A 22,017-nucleotide genomic window follows, 5' to 3' on the forward strand; every position below is an offset into this window, starting at 1 on the left:
GCGCTCAGCTTTCTTCACAGTCCAACTCTCACATCCTTACATGACTACTGGAAAAACCGTAGCCTTGACTAGATGGGCCTTTGTTGGCAAAGTAATGTCTCTGCTTTTGAATATGCTATCTGGTTTGGTCATAACTTTCCTTCCAAGGAGTAAGCGTTTTTTAATTTCATGGCTGCAGTCACCGTCTGCAGTGATCTTGGAGCCCAGAAAAATAAAGTCTGACACTGTTTCCACTGTTTCCCCATCTATTTCCCATGAAGTGATGGGACCAGATGCCATGATCTTCGTTTTCTGAATGTTGAGCTTTAAGCCAACTTTTTCACTCTCCTCTTTCATTTTCATCAAGAGGCTCTTTAGTTCCTCTTCACTTTCTGCCATAAGGGTGGTGTCATCTGCATATCTGAGGTTATTGATATTTCTCCCTGCAATCTTGATTCCAGCCTGTGCTTCTTCCAGCCCAGCATTTCTCATGATGTACTCTGCATATAAGTTAAATAAGCAGGGTGACAATATACAGCCTTGACGTACTCCTTTTCCTATTTGCAACCAGTCCGTTGTTCCATGTCCAGTTCTAACTGTTGCTTCCTGACCTGCAAATAGGTTTCTCAAGAGGCAGGTCAGGTGGTCTGGTATTCCCATCTCTTTCAGGATTTTCCACAGTTTATTGTGATCCACAGAGTCAAAACTGGCAGTTTACATTTAAAGAGGTATAAATTGATAACAACAGGTATTCCCAGCTCTTGCAAATGTTATTTTCAGTTCTCTTGGGATTATCTTTGCTCCTCTGAGAAAAGACAAGTAGACAGATACACAAGGGGTCAGTAAGGAAAAGTTACTCTTATTGAAATAGCAGACAGGTTCAGATGATTGAGAGGTACCTGTGTTGCTGGGTAGCTTTGACCGTCACAGAGAGCAGCATGGATGTGATGCAGGAGTCATCACACCTTTGCTTGGGCAGGTGAGAGAGGTGGTCAGAGCAGTCATGCTCACTTGAGCAATAGCATTCAGATTAGAATAGGCATGGAAAAATTAGATCAGTCAGCAGGCATTTCCCATAAAGGACAGAAGGCAAATATTTTAAGCTTTGTAGGCCATAAACTGAGAAGGCAATGGCACCCCACTCCAGTACTCTTGCCTGGAAAATCCCATGGACAGAGGACCCTGGTGGGCTGCAGTCTGTGGGGTCGCTAACAGTTGGACACAACTGAGCGACTTCACTTTCACTTTTCACTTTCATGCATTGGAGAAGGAAATGGCACCCCACTCCAGTGTTCTTGCCTGGAGAATCCCAGGGACGGGGGGGCCTGGTGGGCTGCTGTCTATGGGGTCGCACAGAGTCGGACACAACTGAAGCGACTAAGTAGTAGTAGTAGTAGGCCATAAAATTTCTGGCACTTACTCAGCCCTGCCATTGTATTGTGAAAGCAGCCATTGATATTATATTGTTGTCTTGTAAGTGCTGATGAGCAATTGCATATAGAACAGAGGTTTAAACTTGTCGCCCAGCCAGCTCTGTTACCTTGTGTAGTAGAGAGTCTTTGTGACCCCATGAACTGTAGCCTGCCAGGCCCCTCTGTCCATGGAATTTCCCAGGTAAGAGTATTAGAATGAGTTGTCATTTCCTTCTCCGGGGGTTCATCCCAAGGCAGGGATCAAACCTGCGTCTCCTGTATTAGCAGGCGGGTTCCTTACCGCTGAGCCACCAGGGGAACCCATTACCTTGTAAGCAGTGCTGGGTAGTAATAGTGTTTCTCATTTCTTTTTGTGACTACTGTGATGAATTCACATGTCCTGAGTCCCCTCATTTTCCATTGATGGTTAAGCCAGGTATGTCAGTGGGAAAAATACATGGACTCACCCATTGCCAGTCCCAAGGAAATGGGACTCACAGGGCATTAGGTTGATAGGTTAGTGTCTTGTCATACAGGTTTATTTTTTTCTTTTGTGCTGTTATTTAATTGATACACTATTTGGTGCTTTCATCTACTTCCAATCTAACAGTTCAGTCTGTATTTCTTCAGGAATTTTGGCTTCCTAACCAGCTAGGAATGTTGATAAAATTTGATAAAGTTCCTTTATGTACTCAACTTTAAGCAGTCGGCTCAGAATATTTCTGTACCACTTGTTTCAAACAGTGGAGTTCTTGGCAATGATTCGGTGCTCTTCTTTGCCAGATTTTAATAGTCATTTTAATGCCATGACTTCTGATAACTGAGCTGTCTTTGGAAATAAAGTTTTAATTAAAAATAATTTTTTATATGTTGGAAATATATAATTTATTCTCAAATGTTGTATTAATATTATTCTTTAACTTGTATAATAAAATTTAGGACATAGAAAAAACTTAATTTTCAAATAAATTTTTCAAACAAAGAATTTTGATCTTTGTTTAATTTCTCTGTATAGGGGTATTGAATGGACAAGTTTAACTGGTTTTCTTTCTTTCGCTACCTCAACACCAAACAACATGGGATTAGTGAGAAATGAACTTCAACTGGTTGATCTTCCAACAGGTTTGTGTTTTTAGACTATTAAAATATTTAAAATGGTACCATCATGTTAATCAAAGATGCCGCTATTTAGAAGATGTATTCAAAGTTCTTTCACCTTGGAATTTTATTTATGTATTCATTTTTATATGTTTATGTATTCATTTTTTGGTTGCTCTATAATAATTGCCCTAGAAAAGACTCATCATTGTTTGTATGCAAATTGTGTTAGCACAAGTCCATGGAGTACCATTAGCCCAAATGGACAGATTCATAAATGGGATATCAGTTCTACTTCCAAGTACATTGTTCCAGATAACCAGAGGTACAGTTTTGAAATAAATCTTCGTAGTTACACTTTTTTAGAATCTTTTAAAAAAATTTTGGCCTTTTCAGGAAGCTCTTAAAAATCTTACAAGGATTGTTGTAAAATGCTCAGCTTTGAAACTTTTGATATTTTCTGGCTGACTAGTAGGAAAACTTAATTTAGCAGTTTAAAGGCATTACAATAGGAAATATTCCAGTAAAGTAACTTGTTCACAATTGTTAAAAACCTGCAACCCTTTCAAAATAAGAACTTAAAAGCAGAGTAAGGTGAAGGTTTTTTATTATTTTTTATATAGCACATGGAATGATTTCAAGTATTTTTTTTTAACAAAATTATGAGGAGTTTTTTTTAATGGCTTAGCAATATAAATGTATGTAGTTTCAACCAATAAGTTATATATGTGTGTAGTAAATCATGTTTATGGTTGCTTCCTTGTATTGTCAATACATATTTCCAGTTTATAGTTCTTACTTATCAGATTGTGTTACTAAGCCTCAAAGAATTAGCTCCTATTAGTCCAGTGTTGCTCTAGTTTAATTGGAAATGACCTGCCTGGTGACCCATATCCCTGCATTCCTGATTTGTCGGTAAACTGACACTGATCACTGCAGTCACATGATAGCCCAGGGATGAAATGCTGTCCTGTAGTATCATTCACTAAAAACATGCCTGTGCATTTGTCCCATCAGCTCAGGTTCAGAACTCTTCACTTCAGTTCAGTTGCTCAGTCATGTCCGACTCTGCGACCCCATGAATCACAGCACGCCAGGCCTCCCTGTCCATCACTAACTCCTGGAGTTTACCCAAACTCATGTCCATCGAGTCAGTGATGCCATCCAGCCATCTCATCCCCTGTCGTCCCCTTCTCCTCCTGCCCCCAATCCCTCCCAGCATCAGGGTCTTTTCCAGTGAGTCAGCTCTTTGCATCAGGTGGCCAAAGTATTGGAGTTTCAGCTTCAGCATCAGTCCTTCCAATGAACAACCAGGACTGATCTCCTTTAGGATGGACTGGTTGGATCTCCTTGCAGTCCAAGGGACTCTCAAGAGTCTTCTCCAACAAACATCACAGTTCAAAAGCATCAATTCTTCGGCGTTCAGCTTTCTTCACAGTCCAACTCTCACATCCAGACATGACCATTGGCAAAACCATAGCCTTGACTAGACGGACCTTTGTTGGCAAAGTATCAGAACTCTTAGATAACTCAAAATCTGTCTTTCACATATTTCTTTTTGAAGAACAGATTTCTAAGTAAAAGATACTGACTTTTTTTGGATAGGACATTTAGGTTCATAAAATTATAGATTTTTACAGCCTTGTCTTCTAAGGAGACCAGCAGACTAGCAGAGCCAGGAAAGGGTGTAGGGTATTTGGTGAATAATAATAGTGAAATTCAATGTGATGGCCTTGAAGAGCAGGGAGACATGTAGGTATCCATTTGTCTTTGAATTGAGTCTCTTCTCCCTTTTGTTTAATGTAAATAGAAATCTAGGAGATGCTATTAAAATATTTTTTCAAACATAAGGTAGAACTTTTTTTTTTTTTTTTAGTTATAGAAAACTGTTTAACTTCTTTGGATGTTAACTCATTCTTAATATTCCTCAATTTCAGTTTATAGAGACTTTTGGAGGAACATGTCAAAATATTGTAGCTGAGTATTTTGCACATGGGACAAGAAATCTTAAATACCTATTCAAAGAGTGTTTTCCCCATTAGTTAATATTTGTAAACATGGAAATGTTTATAATACTTTGAATGTACCAGTAGTTTTTATAGTAGATAATTGCTTTACTATAGATGCATTAAAACTTTAGAAATTGATGTTTCTAAATTTCTAAAATTGAATTATTTGAAAGGTACCATAGAAGGGCGTTAAGAAATTCTATAAAAAATGAAAATATCTTTTTATAGATATTTGAATGTAAGTAATACAGTGTTGGTCTTATACTACTTTTGATTTAGTTTTGAATTTAGATGATTAGAAACAGCTTAAAGCAAATGGAAGAGTGAGAAGGAGACTAGAAGGTACCACTGATCAAATTACACTGGTACAGCTTTTAGTTTCTTACGTGTTTCATGTGTTGTTTTTACATTTTGTTTAATATTTACAATTAAAGGCAGGAGCATTGCTTTCCGTGGTGAACGAGGTAATGATGAGTCGCCCATCGAAATGATTAAAGTATCTCATTTGAAGTAAGTGTCAACCTAAAAAAAAAATCTGGTGTTATCACTAGGGAATCTCAAGCATTTTTTTTTTTTTTTTATCTTTAAGGAAATGAGAACATGCATGCATGTGCGTAGAATTTCTTAGTGGTAGGAAATTGTGATGTGCAGCTGTATCACAGAAAATAGATTAATTGCAAAACTAAGTTGCTGTTACTTTTAATTCTCCATTCAGATAAATCACCGTAAGACAAGGTAACTTATCTGAATCTTAACATTTCATCAGATTGGTAAAATGGGTGACCCCATTTTGTTCAACTATAGCTATATTGATAGAAGTACCTGTTACTCACTAAGAAATGTTAGTTATTTGTTGAAGTTCTTTGTTCAGCTTTTACCTCAGTATGTGCTTATTGAATGAAAGAATTCATTTTCCTTATTTATAACTTAGATCTAATTATAGTAAGTTTTTTGTTCCAAGGAAAAATATATGTAAAGCAGAATCATTGACAACAGAGATTGACTGAAAACTAATCAAAAGAACAAAGAAAGAAGGAGTAAGCACGATGAAATTGTTTTTGACATTTCTTTAGCTTTTTGAGGATCTCTGCATTTCCATATAAATTTTAAAATCAACTTAACCAGTTTTATGATAAAAGGTTACTGGGATTTTGATTGTGATTACATTGAATCCGTGGATCAACATGGGGAAGAACTGACATCTTACCAAGTTTTGTGATTCATGAGCATGGTATATCTCTCTGCTTATTTAGTTTTTCTTTAATTTCTTTCGATAATATTGTGTAGTTTCCAGTACACAGGTCCTGTGCATCATTTGTGATTTATTTTTTGCTTTTTCTTTGATGCTTTTATAAATTATATTTTTTTTTCTGTTAATTTCAGTTTTCAATTATTCATATACTGAAATAGTTTGACATAATATTTATTTATAACATTATATAAGCTTGAGTGTACAACACTATGTTTCTACTTCTGTTGTATATACTTCACAACATGCTCACCAGCCAGATTTTATTTTGTCACCAGACAGTTGGTCTCCTTTACGCATTTTACCCTCTCCCCTGTGTCTTTCCCAGCGGTAATCACTACTTTGTTCTCTGTATATCAGTAAATTATGTCAATCAATCTTATTAATTGTTTCAAAGAAAATCCTTTGGACTTCTTTCATTTTTCTTTGTGGTTTTCTATTTTCTGTTCCACTGACTGCCATGCTTATATCTTGTTGAGTTACTGACTTCTTTATCACTGAAATTACCTGTTTGTCTTTTCTCAGAAGTTTAAATCTGATTTGTCTGATGAGTATAGACACTCTAGCTTTCTTTTGATTAGTATTTGCATGGTATATCTTTTTCCTTCTCCCTATTTGTAACTTATCTCTGTCTTTGTATATAAAGGTGATTTCTGAAAGAGAGCATATAATGGGACTTATTTTACTATTTGATCTGATAATCTCTGCTTCTAATTGCAGTGTTTAAGTTATTCATATTTAATGCAGTTATCAACATGGTTTATGTTTTCACCTGCCATTTTGGTAGTTATTTTCTCTTTTCTCATTTTAAGTAAATTAATATAGTTTATAATTATGTTACATTTAATTTCTCCTAGGCAAACTATCAGTAAAACCCACATAAACAAAAGTTCTTTGGGGGAGATCCTCAGTAATTTTTTCAAATGTAAGGGAGTCCTTCCACGAAAAAGTCCAATAATTGCTCAAAATATTTGGAAGCCAGATTTTTCTATTTCTTGTCAGTCTTGACTCTATACAAGCCTACTAAATTAATACATCTTAAACCTCTGGTCACATTATGACCACTGCCTCAAAACTCAAGGATCCCCTGTTCTCTACAGAATGAATCTCTATTCATGATAGCACTGCATTTTAGGATATCTTAGGGCTTTTAATGTGAATCCAAATTCACATGTTAATCTTCTTTCTCACGATGATTGTTCTCATCTCACATACTCTGCATTTCAAGTAGCATATCTCCCCCACACAGCCTGTCTCCTTTTCTGTCTTTTGCCATTTATCACACTTGTAACTCTGCCTAGAATGCCATTTCCCTATTGTCAAAGTTAATATCAGCTTTCATAGTGAATCTTTATAGCATTTACCAGGTTCTCTTTTATTTATATTAGTTATTTACATACATGTCTCTACTTGTTTTTATATTAGATATAATAAAAGTGTAACATGTTTCATTTACATAATCCATTGTGATTTGTAAAATCCGTTCATGTGTGCTGTCCCTTTTTCTTTATCCATGTAGTATTTAGTGAGGTTGATGAGGCAGGTATTATTAACTCCATTTTAAAGCTAAGTAGACTAAAACTCAAAAGGTCACATGCTTTTAGGTCATATAACTATCACGTGGGAGAATCTTAAGTCCTGTGATACACTGAGCTACAAGTCACATTTCCTACTCTTTGTCACAGTTCCTCACAGTCGGCATGATAGAAACTTTACTTACTTTTTCATTTAGTTTTTCCCATAACCTGCATACCAATCAGCCCATTGATGCAAGTAGTGGTATTCTCATGTCTCAATGAGAAAATTGAGTCTCAGGAAGGTTATTTTAAGATTTGGATGTGAACTCATGCATTTTCTCATTCTTCGTTCTGAGCTAGGCTCCTTGCCCGGATGGTGTGTGTGACTCTCACAGGTCATCTTAGAGCTTTACCTTCTTAGGACTACTGCTAATCAGGAGGGCTAAAAGTTAGTTTAAATTCTCTTCGTTTAAAATGTGTCATCTGAGCTTTATGAACTTTTTATTTGTACTACTTATGGTGAAAATACTGCAAAAAGAGCTTCATTTAGTAATTTTGTTTATTTTAGGCAGTATTTGGCAGTTGTATTCAAAGATAAACCCCTGGAGTTATGGGATGTTAGGACTTGTACCATTCTTAGAGAAATGTCCAAAAACTTCCCTGCAATAACTGCTTTGGTAAGTTATAATTTTAAAGAAGTAAACAGTTTATTTGGGTATGTATATACATGGTGAATATTTTTCTTTAGCTCAAATTAAAATCATTACTGCTGTATGTTTTATTGCAAAAAATGTATATTCAGAGAAGATGATCTAAACAAATGGAGATAATTCTTATTTTCTTGGATGGGTTAAGCTAATATTATGTTAAAGTCCAATTAAAATTTAATTTAGATATTTTGAGGAGCATGATAAACATATTCTAAAATATTTATGGAAAAATAAAAGTCCTAGTAGCTAAGTTAACCTTGGAAAAAAGAGAGTAATATAGGTGGTATGGGTGGAGGTAGGCCCCATCCTGCTCTATACAAGACATATAAAACCATAGAAATAAAGTAATGTTCAAGCTGGTTTTAGAAAAGGCAAAGGAACCAGAGATCAAATTGCCAACATCCGCTGGATCATGGAAAAAGCAAGAGAGCTCCAGAAAAACATCTATTTCTGCTTTACTGACTATGCCAAAGCCTTTGACTGTGTGGATCACAATAAACTGGAAAATTCTGAAAGAGATGGGAATACCAGACCACCTGGTCTGCCTCTTGAGAAATTTGTATGCAGGTCAGGAAGCAACAGTTAGAACTTGACATGGAACAACACACTGGTTCCAAATAGGAAAAGGAGTACGTCAAGGCTGTATGTTGTCACCCTGCTTATTTAACTCATATGCAGAGTACATCATGAGAAATGCTGGACTGGACGAAGGACAAGCTGGAATCAAGATTGCAGGGAGAAATATCAATAACTTCAGATATGCAGATGACACCAGCCTTATGGCAGAAAGTGAAGAGGAACTCAAAAGCCTCTTGATGAAAGTGAAAGTGGAGAGTGAAAAAGTTGGCTTAAAGCTCAACATTCAGAAAACGAAGATCATGGCATCCGGTCCCACCACTTCATGGGAAATAGATGGGGAAGCAGTGGAAATAATGTCAGACTTTATTTTTCTGGGCTCCAAAATCACTGCAGATGGTGACTGCAGCCATGAAATTAAAAGACGCTTACTCCTTGGAAGGCAAGTTATGACCAACCTAGATAGCATATTCAAAAGCAGAGACATTACTTTGCCAACAGAGGTTTGTCTAGTCAAGGCTATGGTTTTTCCTGTGGTCATGTATGGATGTGGGAGTTGGACTGTGAAGAAGGCTGAGCGCCGAAGAATTGATGCTTTTGAACTGTGGTGTTGGAGAAGACTCTTGAGAGTCCCTTGGACTGCAAGGAGATCCATCCAGTCCATTCTAAAGGAGATGAGCCCTGGGATTTCTTTGGAAGGAATGATGCTAAAGCTGAAACTCCAGTACTTCGGTCACCTCATGCCAAGAGTTGACTCATTGGAAAAGACTCTGATCCTGGGAGGGATTGAGGGCAGGAGGAGAAGGGGACGACAGAGGATGAGATGGCTGGATGGCATCACTGACTTGATGGACGTGAGTCTGAGTGAACTCCGGGGAGTTGGTGATGGACAGGGAGGCCTGGTGTGCTGTGATTCTTGGGGTCGCAAATAGTCAGACACGACTGAACAACTGAATTGAACTGAACTGAATGTCATATTGGCCCAAGTAAGAGAAATGGATCAGTATAATAAAGAGCTCATTAATAGGCCCATAAATATTTGGTAACTTAATGTGCAGCAAAGTAACTTAAAAACCCAAGGGGAGGAACAGCCTGTTTAGTAAAAAGTATTAGGGAACCTCTCACTTAATAGAGAGGAATACTGGATTTATGCATAATAACCATATTCAGAGGTGGGCTCCACAGGATTAATGACCTAAATGTGAAAATAACTACAGCTATAAAATTAATATAATCAAATATAGAAGAATATTTTTCTGTTCTGGGGCAAAAGAGGATATCGGAAGCTCAAACCAAAAGGCAGAAAGGTAATTAATGAATTTGATTACATCAAGATTGGTGCTTTCTATTCAACGAATCATACCACTGTCAAAGTTAAATATGGAAGACAACTTAAAAAAAAATTGTCCAGTGTCTTAAGATGGACAGAGGACTAACTAATCCTCTAAGGGGTTAATACTGTGGAAACTCCTGCAATGAAGCAGTGGTAACCCCAGTGGAAAGATGTGACTAGTTAATGAATGTCAGAGAGACCTAAAAGGCCAACAAGCATGTGAAAAAGCTCAGAATCCTGGGTTTTGAGATGTGCAAAGTAAAATGACCATGATAAACCTTTTAGACAAACAAAAACTGGAATGCCAGTAGCATCCCATGTGGGTGAGGTATGGGCTGTAAGAATTCTTAGGCACTGCTGGTAGGGATGTAGACCAGTGAAGCCATTCTGCAGAGCAGGCTGGCAGCACTTAGTTGAACACAGACATCCTCTTTGCCCCAGCTGGTCAGCTTCTGGTCATACAGGAACTTCTGTGTGGACATTGAAGTTTCAGTGCAGTGTAATTTCCCAAGATGAGAGTATAGAGACAATCTGGGTGTCCTTTCCTGGGAAAACTAAACTAAAAACTAGACTAAAAATTGGCAGATGTACCCATGAAGTACTATGTAACATACAGAAACAACAGAGGTGGGACTTGAATACATTGTGCCGAGTAAAAAGAGCAGTGGGATGAGATACATGATCTACTACTGTTCATGCAGACCACAAATACCTTCATGTAAAATAACTACGTTTAGAATTTATACATATGAGAGGGTATTAGATTAAATGCTTTAGAATAAACAGGAGTAAATAAATAAAAGGAGAGGTTTGGGGTGGGCCTACAGGTGATAATGGGCAATGACTGGAGGAGTGTGTGATCAGTTCATCTAAGGGGGAGGTGGGGACGTAAGGAGTGGGAGGTATCATAACTAAATGTATTATTTTGATTTCAAAAAATGGAAGGCATCAAAAGTTAAAGCCTTTTGGAGTTTGCCATTAAACTCTTTTCCCTTAAGTTCTAATTGAAGATTCAAGGTAGAAGGAAATAGAGATGGATTATTGAAACCTTCTATCATAAGCTTTAATAAAAATGCATGCCTTCAGCCTTTCTAAAAATTAAAGTAAAACCTAAGAACAAATTGTGAGTTCATGTGTAGTAATAAGAAGTGATGCTGGGCAGTGGTGAGTATGACCCGCTCTTCTGGAAGAAAGAGGGACTGAGCACTTGTGGGTGTCTGTCTTTGATTCACAGGAATGGTCACCTTCTCACAACTTGAAGAGCTTGAGGAAGAAACAGCTGGCCACCCGAGAGGCCATGGCCCGCCAGACCGTGGTCTCAGATACAGAGCTGAGTGTTGTTGAGTCATCTGTGATCAGGTGCCCTGCTTCTCCCGCTGTCATTTGTAATAACCTGGTTATTACAGATAACCAGGAATTTATTATTTCCTGGTTGGGAAATTTGTTAAGTCCTCGTTGGGAATTTGACGGGTGGCATCCTAAGGCATCTCTAGTCCGCTTTGGAACAGACTTTGATGGCTGTGTACACGCTCACATGACTAAAGAGTTAGTTAGTAATTGCATTGCTCAGAGCAGCGTGCAGTTTACATGTCCGCACCTGTTAGTGAGCATGATTGATTCTCAGTGCCCTTCGGCTCCATAGACTTCAGCTTCTGATTCAAATGAACGTAGCGTGAACACCCAGGTGGACCCTATTGTCATCTGTGTTCACCACAGAAAATGTATTAGGAATTCAAACTTTTGTACTGCCCCGTCCCCACCAGATTTACAAATAAAAAACTTGAGAGAATGATGCGCCAAGGTAAGGCCTCTGTTTTGCAGCAGAAACAGCAGAGAGTCTTCTTTCCCATGTGAAGTCTAGATCACTCCATTCTTCTGTACAGGGTAAACATTCAGCCATGGTATGAAGAGTAATTTGTGTTTTCCTCTTATTGCCGGGCAAAGATTAGTTTCAGCCTTTTATTTTTAAATGATTTGACCTCCTGTTAATCCATCTGTATTTGAGTGAGTTAATTCATTATGTCACTCTAGGGGAAAAAAAAATCTTCATCTTCTTTTCCTCTATCCCAAAGCTTGTTGCAGGAGGCTGAAAGTAAATCTGAACTCAGTCAGAACATCTCTGCCCGGGAACATTTTGTGTTCACTGATAATGACGGCCAAGTTTATCATCTCACTGTTGAAGGAAACTCAGTGAAAGACAGTGCTCGGATCCCACCAGACGTGAGTCCAAACTGTGGTTAAACCTGCATGAAGATTTCTTACCATAGACCTCATAAGTTCTATAGCCAGTGAAGCCACAGTTAAGGTGGAAAACTTTCAGAAAAGTTTAATCCAAATAAGCTTTATTAAGGAGATATTACCACTGATTAAATTTGTCCCATACTTTTGGAGAATAGCATTGTAACTATTTTGATGACATACCATGTGCTGCTCATTTTTGTCATTATAATAATTCATGAGGAACTATTTCCATTTTATCTGTGATAGGATTGAGGGAGAATGAGTAACTTTCCCCAGGTTGCCCGGCCTCGTGACATGCCAGAGCAGCGTTTACACCCAGGTCTATGTGTCTGAGTCTAGTCTCTCCTCTTTCCATTTCAAGTATTACCCTGAAGGATTTTATTTAAAATCTAGTATTATTTTTAGGTAACAGTAATCAGGTTGTAGGTGTAAAGGTATTAATCTTTACAAACATATATATCCCCCATGGCCTTGTGGAATTCTCTAAGGATTTATAGTTAATTATTTGTGTCAGCATATATCTCATGGGTTTTTTTTACTGAGTGGATGAAGAAAATGTTTTTGCTAATATTACTATAATTGTTAAGTAGAGGATGAGATTATATATGTGTGTGTGTGTGTGTGTGTGTGTGTGTGTGTGTGTGTGTGTGTATATAACTTATATATAACCAGCATGTGAACGGAGAAGGCAATGGCACCCTACTCCAGTACTTTTGCCTGGAAAATCCCATGGACGGAGGAGCCTGGTGAGCTGCAGTCCATGGGGTCGCTAGAGTCGGACACGACTGAGCGACTTCCCTTTCACTTTTCACTTTCATGCATTGGAGAAGGCAATGGCAACCCACTCCAGTGTTCTTGCCTGGAGAATCTCAGGGACGGGGGAGCCTGGTGGGCTGCCATCTATGGGGTCGCACAGAGTTGGACACGACTGAAGCGACTTAGCAGCAGCAGCAGCATGTGAAAGTGCTTTTCAAGCTGTAATTCCAGTTTTACTGTTACATAGAATGAGTCATATCTGAGATTTAGTGATGTCTGTTTTAAACTCTTAATAGTGCCAAAAGTTTTCACTAGTTTGAAAGGATAAAAATAATGCAAATGTGAAAGATTGATACTTGGCATTATAATAGGAGCAGTAACCTAAATTTAAGTGCATAGAAAGAAAAACTGCAGTTCAAGAACATGGCCTTTAAGAGTTGCAGTGTAAAGAGCTCTATTCCGGAAAATCAGTTTCCTTTCAGAGCTCCTCCTTTAGACCTCAGAGAAGGCCCCACCTTAGCTTCTCTAGTGCCACTTGCAAATAGCTCATTCTCTTTTGTTTTTTGATTACATCACCTTTGAGATTAGAATAGAAATAATCCAATAATTTCTGAGATTCTAGGTTCCTCCACTCTAAAAAAAGTTGAAAACTTTTGAACACTAGACACATGAATTTTCCTTTTAGTAAGGAAGACAGGGAGAAAGAAAAGTCCTGCTGCTTTCAGGATTTTTGCACAACACAGCTTTTAAGATTCTGCCTCTTCTTATGGAGGTCTGGTCAGGATATAGCAAGTCTTAATTCTGCCTGCCAGATCCTTTTATTCCACAGCTGGAAGCAGTTTCTTCGAAGAATGACCAGCCTAATAAGGATCCAGCCTCCAGTGAAATTAGTGCATATTTTAGAGCAGATTATTTTAGGAAAAGAGAGTTATGTATCTACTGTATAAAACATGAATGACTGATTTGGGTTCATTATTTTTATTTTCAGCAATCAAAATATTTTTCAATGACCAGTGTGTAGAATTGAGGCAGAGCTTTTGTTTATTTTAATCTAATATTTTTCTTTACCTTCCTTCCAAATATAAAGTACTAAGCCACTAAGCCATTTATTTTGAGTTGGAACTTTACCTTTAAATTTTGGCCCCATAACTATAGAGCATATAAAAATGGTAAAAAGAAGAAGCCTGATATATTTTAAATTACATTCCCATGGAGAGTTTATAGTTGACTGACTGCCTTTATTCAGAAAACTGTGGGAGAGAATGATTATCCGTTTGCTGCCAGCTTTACTTCGATCCTTTGAACATCATGTTTTACATGTAGGAAACATATCAGTGCCAACTAATAATACTCTACTGAGTTTTAAATCTTTCATTGGTTCTCTTGGGATTATTTGGAGTCAGAAAGCGAGTTTGTCCCACTTTTCTCCGAAAGCACCTTAGAATCTTCATATGGCTTGTATTCCATCAACAAGCTCTTAGGTAGAAAGTTCTAATACATCACTTGTAATTCTAAGCTGGTGATAGATTTCTGGACTGAAGTTTTAATATTCTAATTTTTAGAAGTTAGAAAGTAATGTAAAAATGTTAAACAAAAATTCTCAGGACTAAAAAAGTTAAATTTAAAGGCAAACTCTTAAATATTCTATTATGTTAATATGGTCAGAAGAATAGAAATAAGATCTTGGACTATTGCTTTATACTGTACTGAATTCTATTTATTTAACATAGATTTCTAAGTTTTTTACTAATAGAATCACTAACATAATTATTTTTAATCCAGTTGTATCTTTGTTTCTTGACTGCCACTAGGATTTATGCAGTATTTGGTGTATGTGCAAGTCTTTTAACAGCCAGTTTAGCAAAACTCTGGAGCATTCCTACTTCTTACTAGCAATACTGTGAGAACCAAACATGAATTTTTAATATTGTTCTATAAATGATGAAACAAGATTTCTTTGAATATAAGAATATAAGTAGAAAAGTAATTGAGCAATATTATTGAATAGCTAGCATTATATTGACTCTGTGGCAAACATCGTCATAAGGCCTTTACCTATAAAAATTTATTAACACTAATAGGAACTCCTCAAATTTTATGAGCTTGCCCTACTTTATTGACGATAAATCCAGACATATAAAAATTAAGTAAGCATGCCCCACATCATACAGCACATTCAGTGATGCAGCTGGGATTCAGGTCCACACGGCTTTTCTGAGAGCCCCAACTCCACGTCTCTCCATCACAGTACCTCTGTGCTTGTATTAGAGCTGCATGCTCCTTCCAGCCCACTTTGATTTATTACAGAAGTGTCTCATTCTTGTATTTGTGTTTCCCTGTGTAACTTCTCTGCAGAACCTTCTGTGAATTCAGATTTTACAGATGCCTTCAGTGTATAGTATCTCTTCTCCTTCATTATTCATGAAGGTATCAGCAAAGCTATGAATCTTTTTTCTTTTTTAATTGAAATATAGTCGATATACAGAATCATGTTACTTTCAGGTGTACTGCATAGTGATGGATCCTCAGTAGAAGAACTGCTGAACAGTTAGTTGTGAGACAGCTCTGAGTTCCCCCAGAATAAATGTGTTCATCCTTTAGCAGTGAGGGATAACTTGGAGACAGGAGTGCCTGAAAGGATGTCCTTTCCTTCTCTTTTTTCTTCTTTTAATTTTCTTTTTTCTGAAGTAGGTCTTCCTCAAAAGAACTTCTCTATAAATCTAGTTCAGATAATAATGTCCATTGAATTGAAATCTTCTGTTTCTTCTTAGTTGAAATTGAAATGCTAGGTAGCCCTCTTAGTGACTAAACTCTGTTAGTGTTTGATGATGTTCGTACTATAATTAGGTTTTATTAAGATATCTTTGGGGCTTCCCTGGCGGCTCAGTCTGTAGAAAATCTGCCTGCAATGCAGGAGACCCAAGTTCGATCCCTGGGTTGGGAAGATCCCCTGGAGAAGGAGATAACACCCACTGCAATATTCTTGCTTGGGAGATCCCATGGACAGAGGAGACTGGTGGACTACAGTCTATGGGGTTGTAAAGAGTTGGGCACAACTTAGCAACTAAACCACCAGCAAGATATCTTTATTATTTTATCACAGTTGTTAAATAAAAGTATTTCTCTGTTGTGACTGCTTATAAGTGGTGAAATTGATGTGTGTTTGTTGCTGTTCTTTTCTAGGGGAGCATGGGTAGCATTACTTGCATTGCTTGGAAAGGTGATACGTTAGTTCTTGGAGATATGGATGGAAATTTAAATTTTTGGGATTTGAAAGGCAGAGTATCCAGGTATGTTTCAAGAACTCAAGGGTATTATTTGGCTGAAACAAAAAATCTCGATATAGTTCCATTGGAGGCCTGTCACTTGGCAATAGTGTCATTAAATATAGTCATGTGCAGGTTGGACCCTTGGGTCTCTTGTTGTAGAACTTGGGAGGAACTGCCTTGAGCTAAACTCTGGGATATTCATAAATGACCCTTACCTGCAGGTGGCCCACACGAAGTGCTGGGGCACTATTCCAACTGTTGTTAAAAAGCAGACCACGTCTGTCATATGCGATCCCTGTCCCAGAAAGCAGAGTGGTTGTCCTGTCATGTCACCAGACCTTATCAAAAGCAGAAATAGAAAGAGACATTGGACATCTCTCTCAATGACGAGAGACTACTCTACTTCATATTGGTGTTTTGGTTTCTGTTTGTCCTCAGAGGAATACCTACACACCGAAGTTGGGTGAAGAAGATTCGTTTCGCCCCTGGTAAAGGAAACCAAAAATTAATAGCAATGTACAATGATGGAGCTGAAGTATGGGATTCTAAAGAGGTAAGCCCAGCTGCACGCGGGCTCACCGCAAATGCAGCTGCTGGTCACAGGAACTATGTACTTCTTTTCCTTCCTTCTGATTTATAAATGGGTTTGTCAAGCTTCTTAGAGCAGTTTTCTTCCTTTAAAAATTTTTTCTTTTGTAGTATTTCTGTTCTAAAGGTGACAGCTCAACAGATTGTTAATGTTACCACCATCTCTGGGACCTTCAAAATGCAGTCTGCATGTGGAAGATAGATTGCCCACGACTGCTCAGTTTTAAACATGAACTGGACCTTCGCCACAGGCACTGCCGTTCTTGCTCGTTTAGTCTGGAATGATAAACATCTTCCTTTTCTTTCTGAAAGTGACAATCAAATTCACTCTTGAAGGTTCAGATGGTGAGCAGTTTAAGAAGTGGAAGAAATGTAACCTTTCGGATATTGGATGTGGACTGGTGCACGTCGGATAAAGTGATCCTGGCTTCCGATGACGGGTGTATCAGGGTCCTGGAAATGTCCATGAAGTCCACGTGCTTTAGGATGGACGAGCAGGAGCTGACTGGTACGGAGTTCTAAGGGAAGGATGCTTGGAAGTGTCTTTATTTTGCACCAGCTGTTCTTTTCATGGGAGAGAGCTGCTTCTGTTCCATTTCATTCTTTCTAGGAATCTGTGTTTAAGAATGCATATTAACTTAAAGCTTGAGTGTTGATACTACTGAGATGCTAGACTCTGTAATTAGATGTCAGTCATTCCCCAGTGCTGGTTTACTCAGCGCCCTTTCCTTGACCCCTTTCTGAGTGCTCTGTCAAAAGATGAAAGATGTTTACATGAATAAAAATGACTTCCTCAGACTTCAGGAGAGGTCATCAGAGGACACGAATCTAGTGGTAAAGTACTGCTGGTTTTTTAATAGTGAGTCTTGTGTCTTTTGCAACCATATATCATGGAAAAGTAACTTTGGAAAGTATCATGAATTGTGATGCCTGTCTTATGACTCGTTAAAGGGCCAGTCAAAACAGAATTAGATGATTGCACTACCTTTCCCTTTTTTGTATGGTGGTTTTGAGATTTTTTTTCTGAGAATGAAAGCTATTTTAGTAAAAAGTAGCTATGAATGAGAAGTTTGTGAGTGCACTCATCAATTTGAAAATGAGATGTCCCTACATTAAATTTTCTCCAGGCATAACTTTGGTGCATACACTGGGCTATCTAATATGTAAAAAAATAGAATTGTTTAGTTATTTACAGAGTTTCATCATAGAAACTGTTGGCTCTGGGAATTGTCTGTGCCTTCAGAGTCAGTCTTTGGCATATTCAGAGACAGTAGGGTTTTAAAACATGTCCCTTCATTGTTATGTTTGTGCTTGAGGCACTACCGAGTTGCTGTGTATGCTGACTGGGCTGCCTTTAACTTGGATTAAATGTGCTTTTGTTTGCGACACTGCCCCACCCCTGCCACTGTGTTTGGGAACCATAACTTCTTACTCTGTAACCGTGACTGTCCTCTGGTGAGCTGCAGTTGAGCACTGCATTGCCACATCTGTCCTCAAGATCCCTGCCAGCTCTGCAGAAGTAGCAAGACCTCCTTCTAGGGAAGGACAAGCATAGATACTAACTTGAAACATAAAGTTATTGAAGAAATTAAGGGAATTTCAAGAATGATTTTTTTCTTTTAACTTAGTCATTAGTTCTAGGTAAAAGGTAAGATAAGTCACTTCAGTCGTGTCCGACTCTGTGCAACCCCATAGATGGCAGCCCACCAGGCTCCCCCGTCCCTGGGATTCTCCAGGCAAGAACACTGGAGTGGGTTGCCATTTCCTTCTCCAGTGCATGAAAGTGAAAAGTGAAAGTGAAGTCGCTCAGTCGTGTCTGACTCTTAGTGACCCCATGGACTGCAGCCCACCAGGCTCCTCCATCCATGGGATTTTCCAGGCAAGAGTATTGGAGTGGGATGCCATTGCCTTCTCCAATTCTAGGTAAAGAAGTATGCAAATATAATCTAGATGTTTGAGAAGCTATTCTTTGACCTTTATCTTAAAATTTGAGTCTGCTGCTAAGTCACTTCAGTCATGTCCGACTCTGTGTGACCCCATAGACAGCAGCCAAAGCCAAGGTACTTGTTTTTAAATTAATCTGTTTATATAATTAATGAGAACCCATTGTTAGCTTAATGGGCTACCATGTTTAATACCATGACTGTTTAATACCATGAATGAACAGGTGACTCTCAACCAGATTTTAGGTTACATTTTCCTTTTAAAATTTTCCTTAAAAAATGCTATTGATTCTCTAATGGTGCAACCTCAGCCAAAAAGGGCAAGTTTTAAAATAATAATGGGGAAAGTCAATGAAATTATGCATATATTCCCCTAAATTGAGCTTTAAACTCAGAACAACACTCAGTAAATGTTAAAGAATAAAGACTGGTGAGAGTGTAAACATGGAGTTTGGAAAAAGATTTCTGTGTGTTTGCTGCCAGATATGTGCTGATTTGAGCTTGGAAAAATATGTTTGATGTAATATATTTCTATTCTGAGGAATTAGAAATGTATTTTGGACCTTATTGATGTAAGATAATAAAATCATTTGAGGTCATATGCATTGATATAATATTTAGTATATTTGCTTCATTTCTCCTTTATGACAAATAGAGAAGATCGTAATATGTTGATTCAAATTTGTTTTCTTAGGATAGCTTGGTCTTCTTCCTCCACCCCCGCCCCTTATTTACATTTTTGTGACACTGCTTCTTCTCCCAGTAAAAGGGGAAGTCAGACAAATGTAGAAAATTGGAATCCCTGTTTTTAAGTTGGAGAATCCTTCTTATCTGCTGCCTAGATCAGGGGCATAAAATGGCATAAAACAATATTATTTTTAGCAGTGTCTAAAAGGAATCCAGAACTATAAGACTTGTTTAGTAACATTTTGTATGATGCTGTTTCCAAGAACTTTCAGTACTATCTCTGTGGGGTCAGAGACTCGTCAGTCTAACTTTCTGCCCGACACTGAGCCCCTGTGTCTTAAGCAGTGATTACACTAATACACTCTCTGAGTTGCCACCACCAGACTTATACATTGTTCTCTGCTGACTTCTCTGTGAACTGTCTACAGCAGAAGCTTTATAGTTGTATATGATTCTACTTGTTAAAAGCGAAATCTGTGTTTTTGTCTAGAGCCTGTGTGGTGCCCATATCTCCTTGTTCCCAGGGCTGCTCTCGCCTTGAAAGCTTTCTTATTACATCAGCCTTGGAATGGACAGTATTCTTTGGACATTTCTCATGTGTAAGTTTTTTTGCATTATTGTTTTTCTTTCTTAATTGATTTAAGATTGAAGGACATCCCATAAAAATTAGCAGTAGCTGGTCTCCAGGGCTTACAGGCATTGGAACCTTAAAACTGAGTTAAGGCAGTGATGGCAGAGACCCTGAAAGAGTCACTGATCTGCCTCTTGTCTTTCCCACTCTGGGGACCTGGGCACAGCTGTGAATACACGTGGGTGTCTCAGGTGGCTGTGTGCTTGGTCATCTTACAGTCTGAACCTGGGCATGGCGTACTGAGTGTGAAGAGGGCCAGTTGAGGCCAAGAGGAATTTGGGGACAAGATTCAGTTCAGTTTAGTCACTCCAGCCATGTCTGACTCTTTGCGACCCCATGAGATTGCAGCACACCAGGCCTCCCTGTCCTTCACCAACTCCCGGAGCTTAATCAAACTCATGTCCATTGAGTTAGTGATGCCATCCAACCATCTCATCCTCTGTCATCCCCTTCTCCTCCTGCCTTCAAGCTTTCCCAGCATCAGGGTCAGGGGACAAGATTAAATCTTTTTAAAAGCAGCATAAAGGAATCTACTTCAGAAGTGTTTTCTGTTTTATAGCCTGCCTCCTTGCAAAAAACAGTCACAGAAACCATTATTGGCGGTTGTTAGTTAAACTACCACAAGCGCTACGGGACCTTTGCTGTGTGGATGCACAGATGGGCGTGGGCTGTGTGTGTGCTCAGTCATAGTTGTGTCTGGCTCTTTGTGACCCCGTGGACTGTAGCCCCCATGCTCCTCTGTCTGTGGAATTTTCTAGGCAAGAATACTGAAGTGGGTTGCCATTTCCTTCTCCAGTGGATCTTCCCAACCCAGGGATCAAACCCACATCTCCTGCATTGGCAGGGGGATTCTTTACCACTGAGCCACCAGTGAAGCCCTGGGTTAGGAGAATTAAAAAAATAAATGTGATGAGATGTTCTTTCTCCAAGAAGTATCTACTCAGAGAAATGAATGTTAATTTTGCAGAGCAGAACTAGCAGATTCGTGTAGTCCTTGCTAAGTTCCTTATTAACGTGACTCTAAACCTGATAGTTTTAGAGCTCACTAATAAATTTTCAGGTTTCTTGAAAGCCAGGGAAACTTTCTGTGCTCATTTCTGTTTTGACTCAATAAGATAAAAGCAGGCGTTAAAGGTGATTGGTAGGTTCCTGAGTAGGCTGTTGCTTTTCGGTCTACACGCAGGTTTTTAACCAAGGACTACAAAGAAGTTATTTCTGTATTAACACACCTTTTTTCCTGGTGAAGAAATAAATGGTGGTAAATAAAGAGAAAACTAACTCATTTAAAATCTTTTCTTGGTACAGTGATTATCCAGAAAATGAAGAAATAAAGAATCTCCTTCAAGAGCAGTTGAACTCATTGTCTAAGTAAGCACTCTGACTATGTTTTATTAGAGAATAAGACTATGAAAAAGAAAAACATAATGATTTATACTTTTTAAAATTAAAATAAGCTTTGTTTTGGAAAATATTAGTGGCCCACGGAGAGACCCCTCTCTTCACCTCGGTTTGTTTCCCTTTAGAGTCTTTGTTTTGTGGAAGTAAGTTTCAGATTGCTGTGGTCTCATGTCAGGGCAGGAGAAGAAGCAGTGGGGTAAGCCGCCTTGTAGCTAACCTGCCTCCAGCACAGATGCCCTGCAGAGCCTCACGTTAGAGGATGGGTGTACACAGGGCAATTCTTGTGTGTCAGCTTCTCTCTGCTAAGATAAGTTCTCTGTGTCAGGTGCTGTGTTTGTACAATTCTGTCTAAGAAATTAATATGCTCCCTAGAGTCAAGAACATTTACAAATAGGTACTGTGTATAACACTGGAAAGGAAGAAGGAAAATTTGACTCCACAAGGAGTTCTTGGGAAAACATATCTTGGCAATCTAAAATCCATAACATATATTTTAATACTTAATAAATTAATGCTAAAGGAATATTATATTGATATCGAATTCAAAGTAATTACTTTTTTCTCTTCTGTGTCCCAAGGTTAGCATTTATGTTTAAATGGAAAAGAATAGATTTAAAGACT

At 38.3% G+C, this 22,017-nt stretch overlaps 1 protein-coding gene across 5 annotated transcripts in view; it reads left to right on the plus strand.

Annotated features, from left to right (window-relative positions):
• WDR11 (WD repeat domain 11) overlaps nt 1–22,017 on the plus strand; it is a 59,394-nt gene that overhangs the window by 29,599 nt on the left and 7,778 nt on the right. For all 5 annotated transcript variants that reach the window (XM_061403663.1, XM_061403664.1, XM_061403665.1 and 2 more), the window contains 10 exons: nt 2,407–2,513; nt 4,933–5,008; nt 7,833–7,941; nt 11,118–11,242; nt 11,956–12,103; nt 16,064–16,170; nt 16,588–16,702; nt 17,074–17,245; nt 19,858–19,966; nt 21,304–21,366. In XM_061403663.1, coding sequence (XP_061259647.1) covers nt 2,407–2,513; nt 4,933–5,008; nt 7,833–7,941; nt 11,118–11,242; nt 11,956–12,103; nt 16,064–16,170; nt 16,588–16,702; nt 17,074–17,245; nt 19,858–19,966; nt 21,304–21,366 — 1,131 coding nt within the window. The remainder of the gene's footprint in view (nt 1–2,406; nt 2,514–4,932; nt 5,009–7,832; nt 7,942–11,117; nt 11,243–11,955; nt 12,104–16,063; nt 16,171–16,587; nt 16,703–17,073; nt 17,246–19,857; nt 19,967–21,303; nt 21,367–22,017) is intronic.

Source organism: Bos javanicus, chromosome 26, assembly GCF_032452875.1.
Source record: "Bos javanicus breed banteng chromosome 26, ARS-OSU_banteng_1.0, whole genome shotgun sequence".
NCBI lineage: Eukaryota > Metazoa > Chordata > Mammalia > Artiodactyla > Bovidae > Bos > Bos javanicus.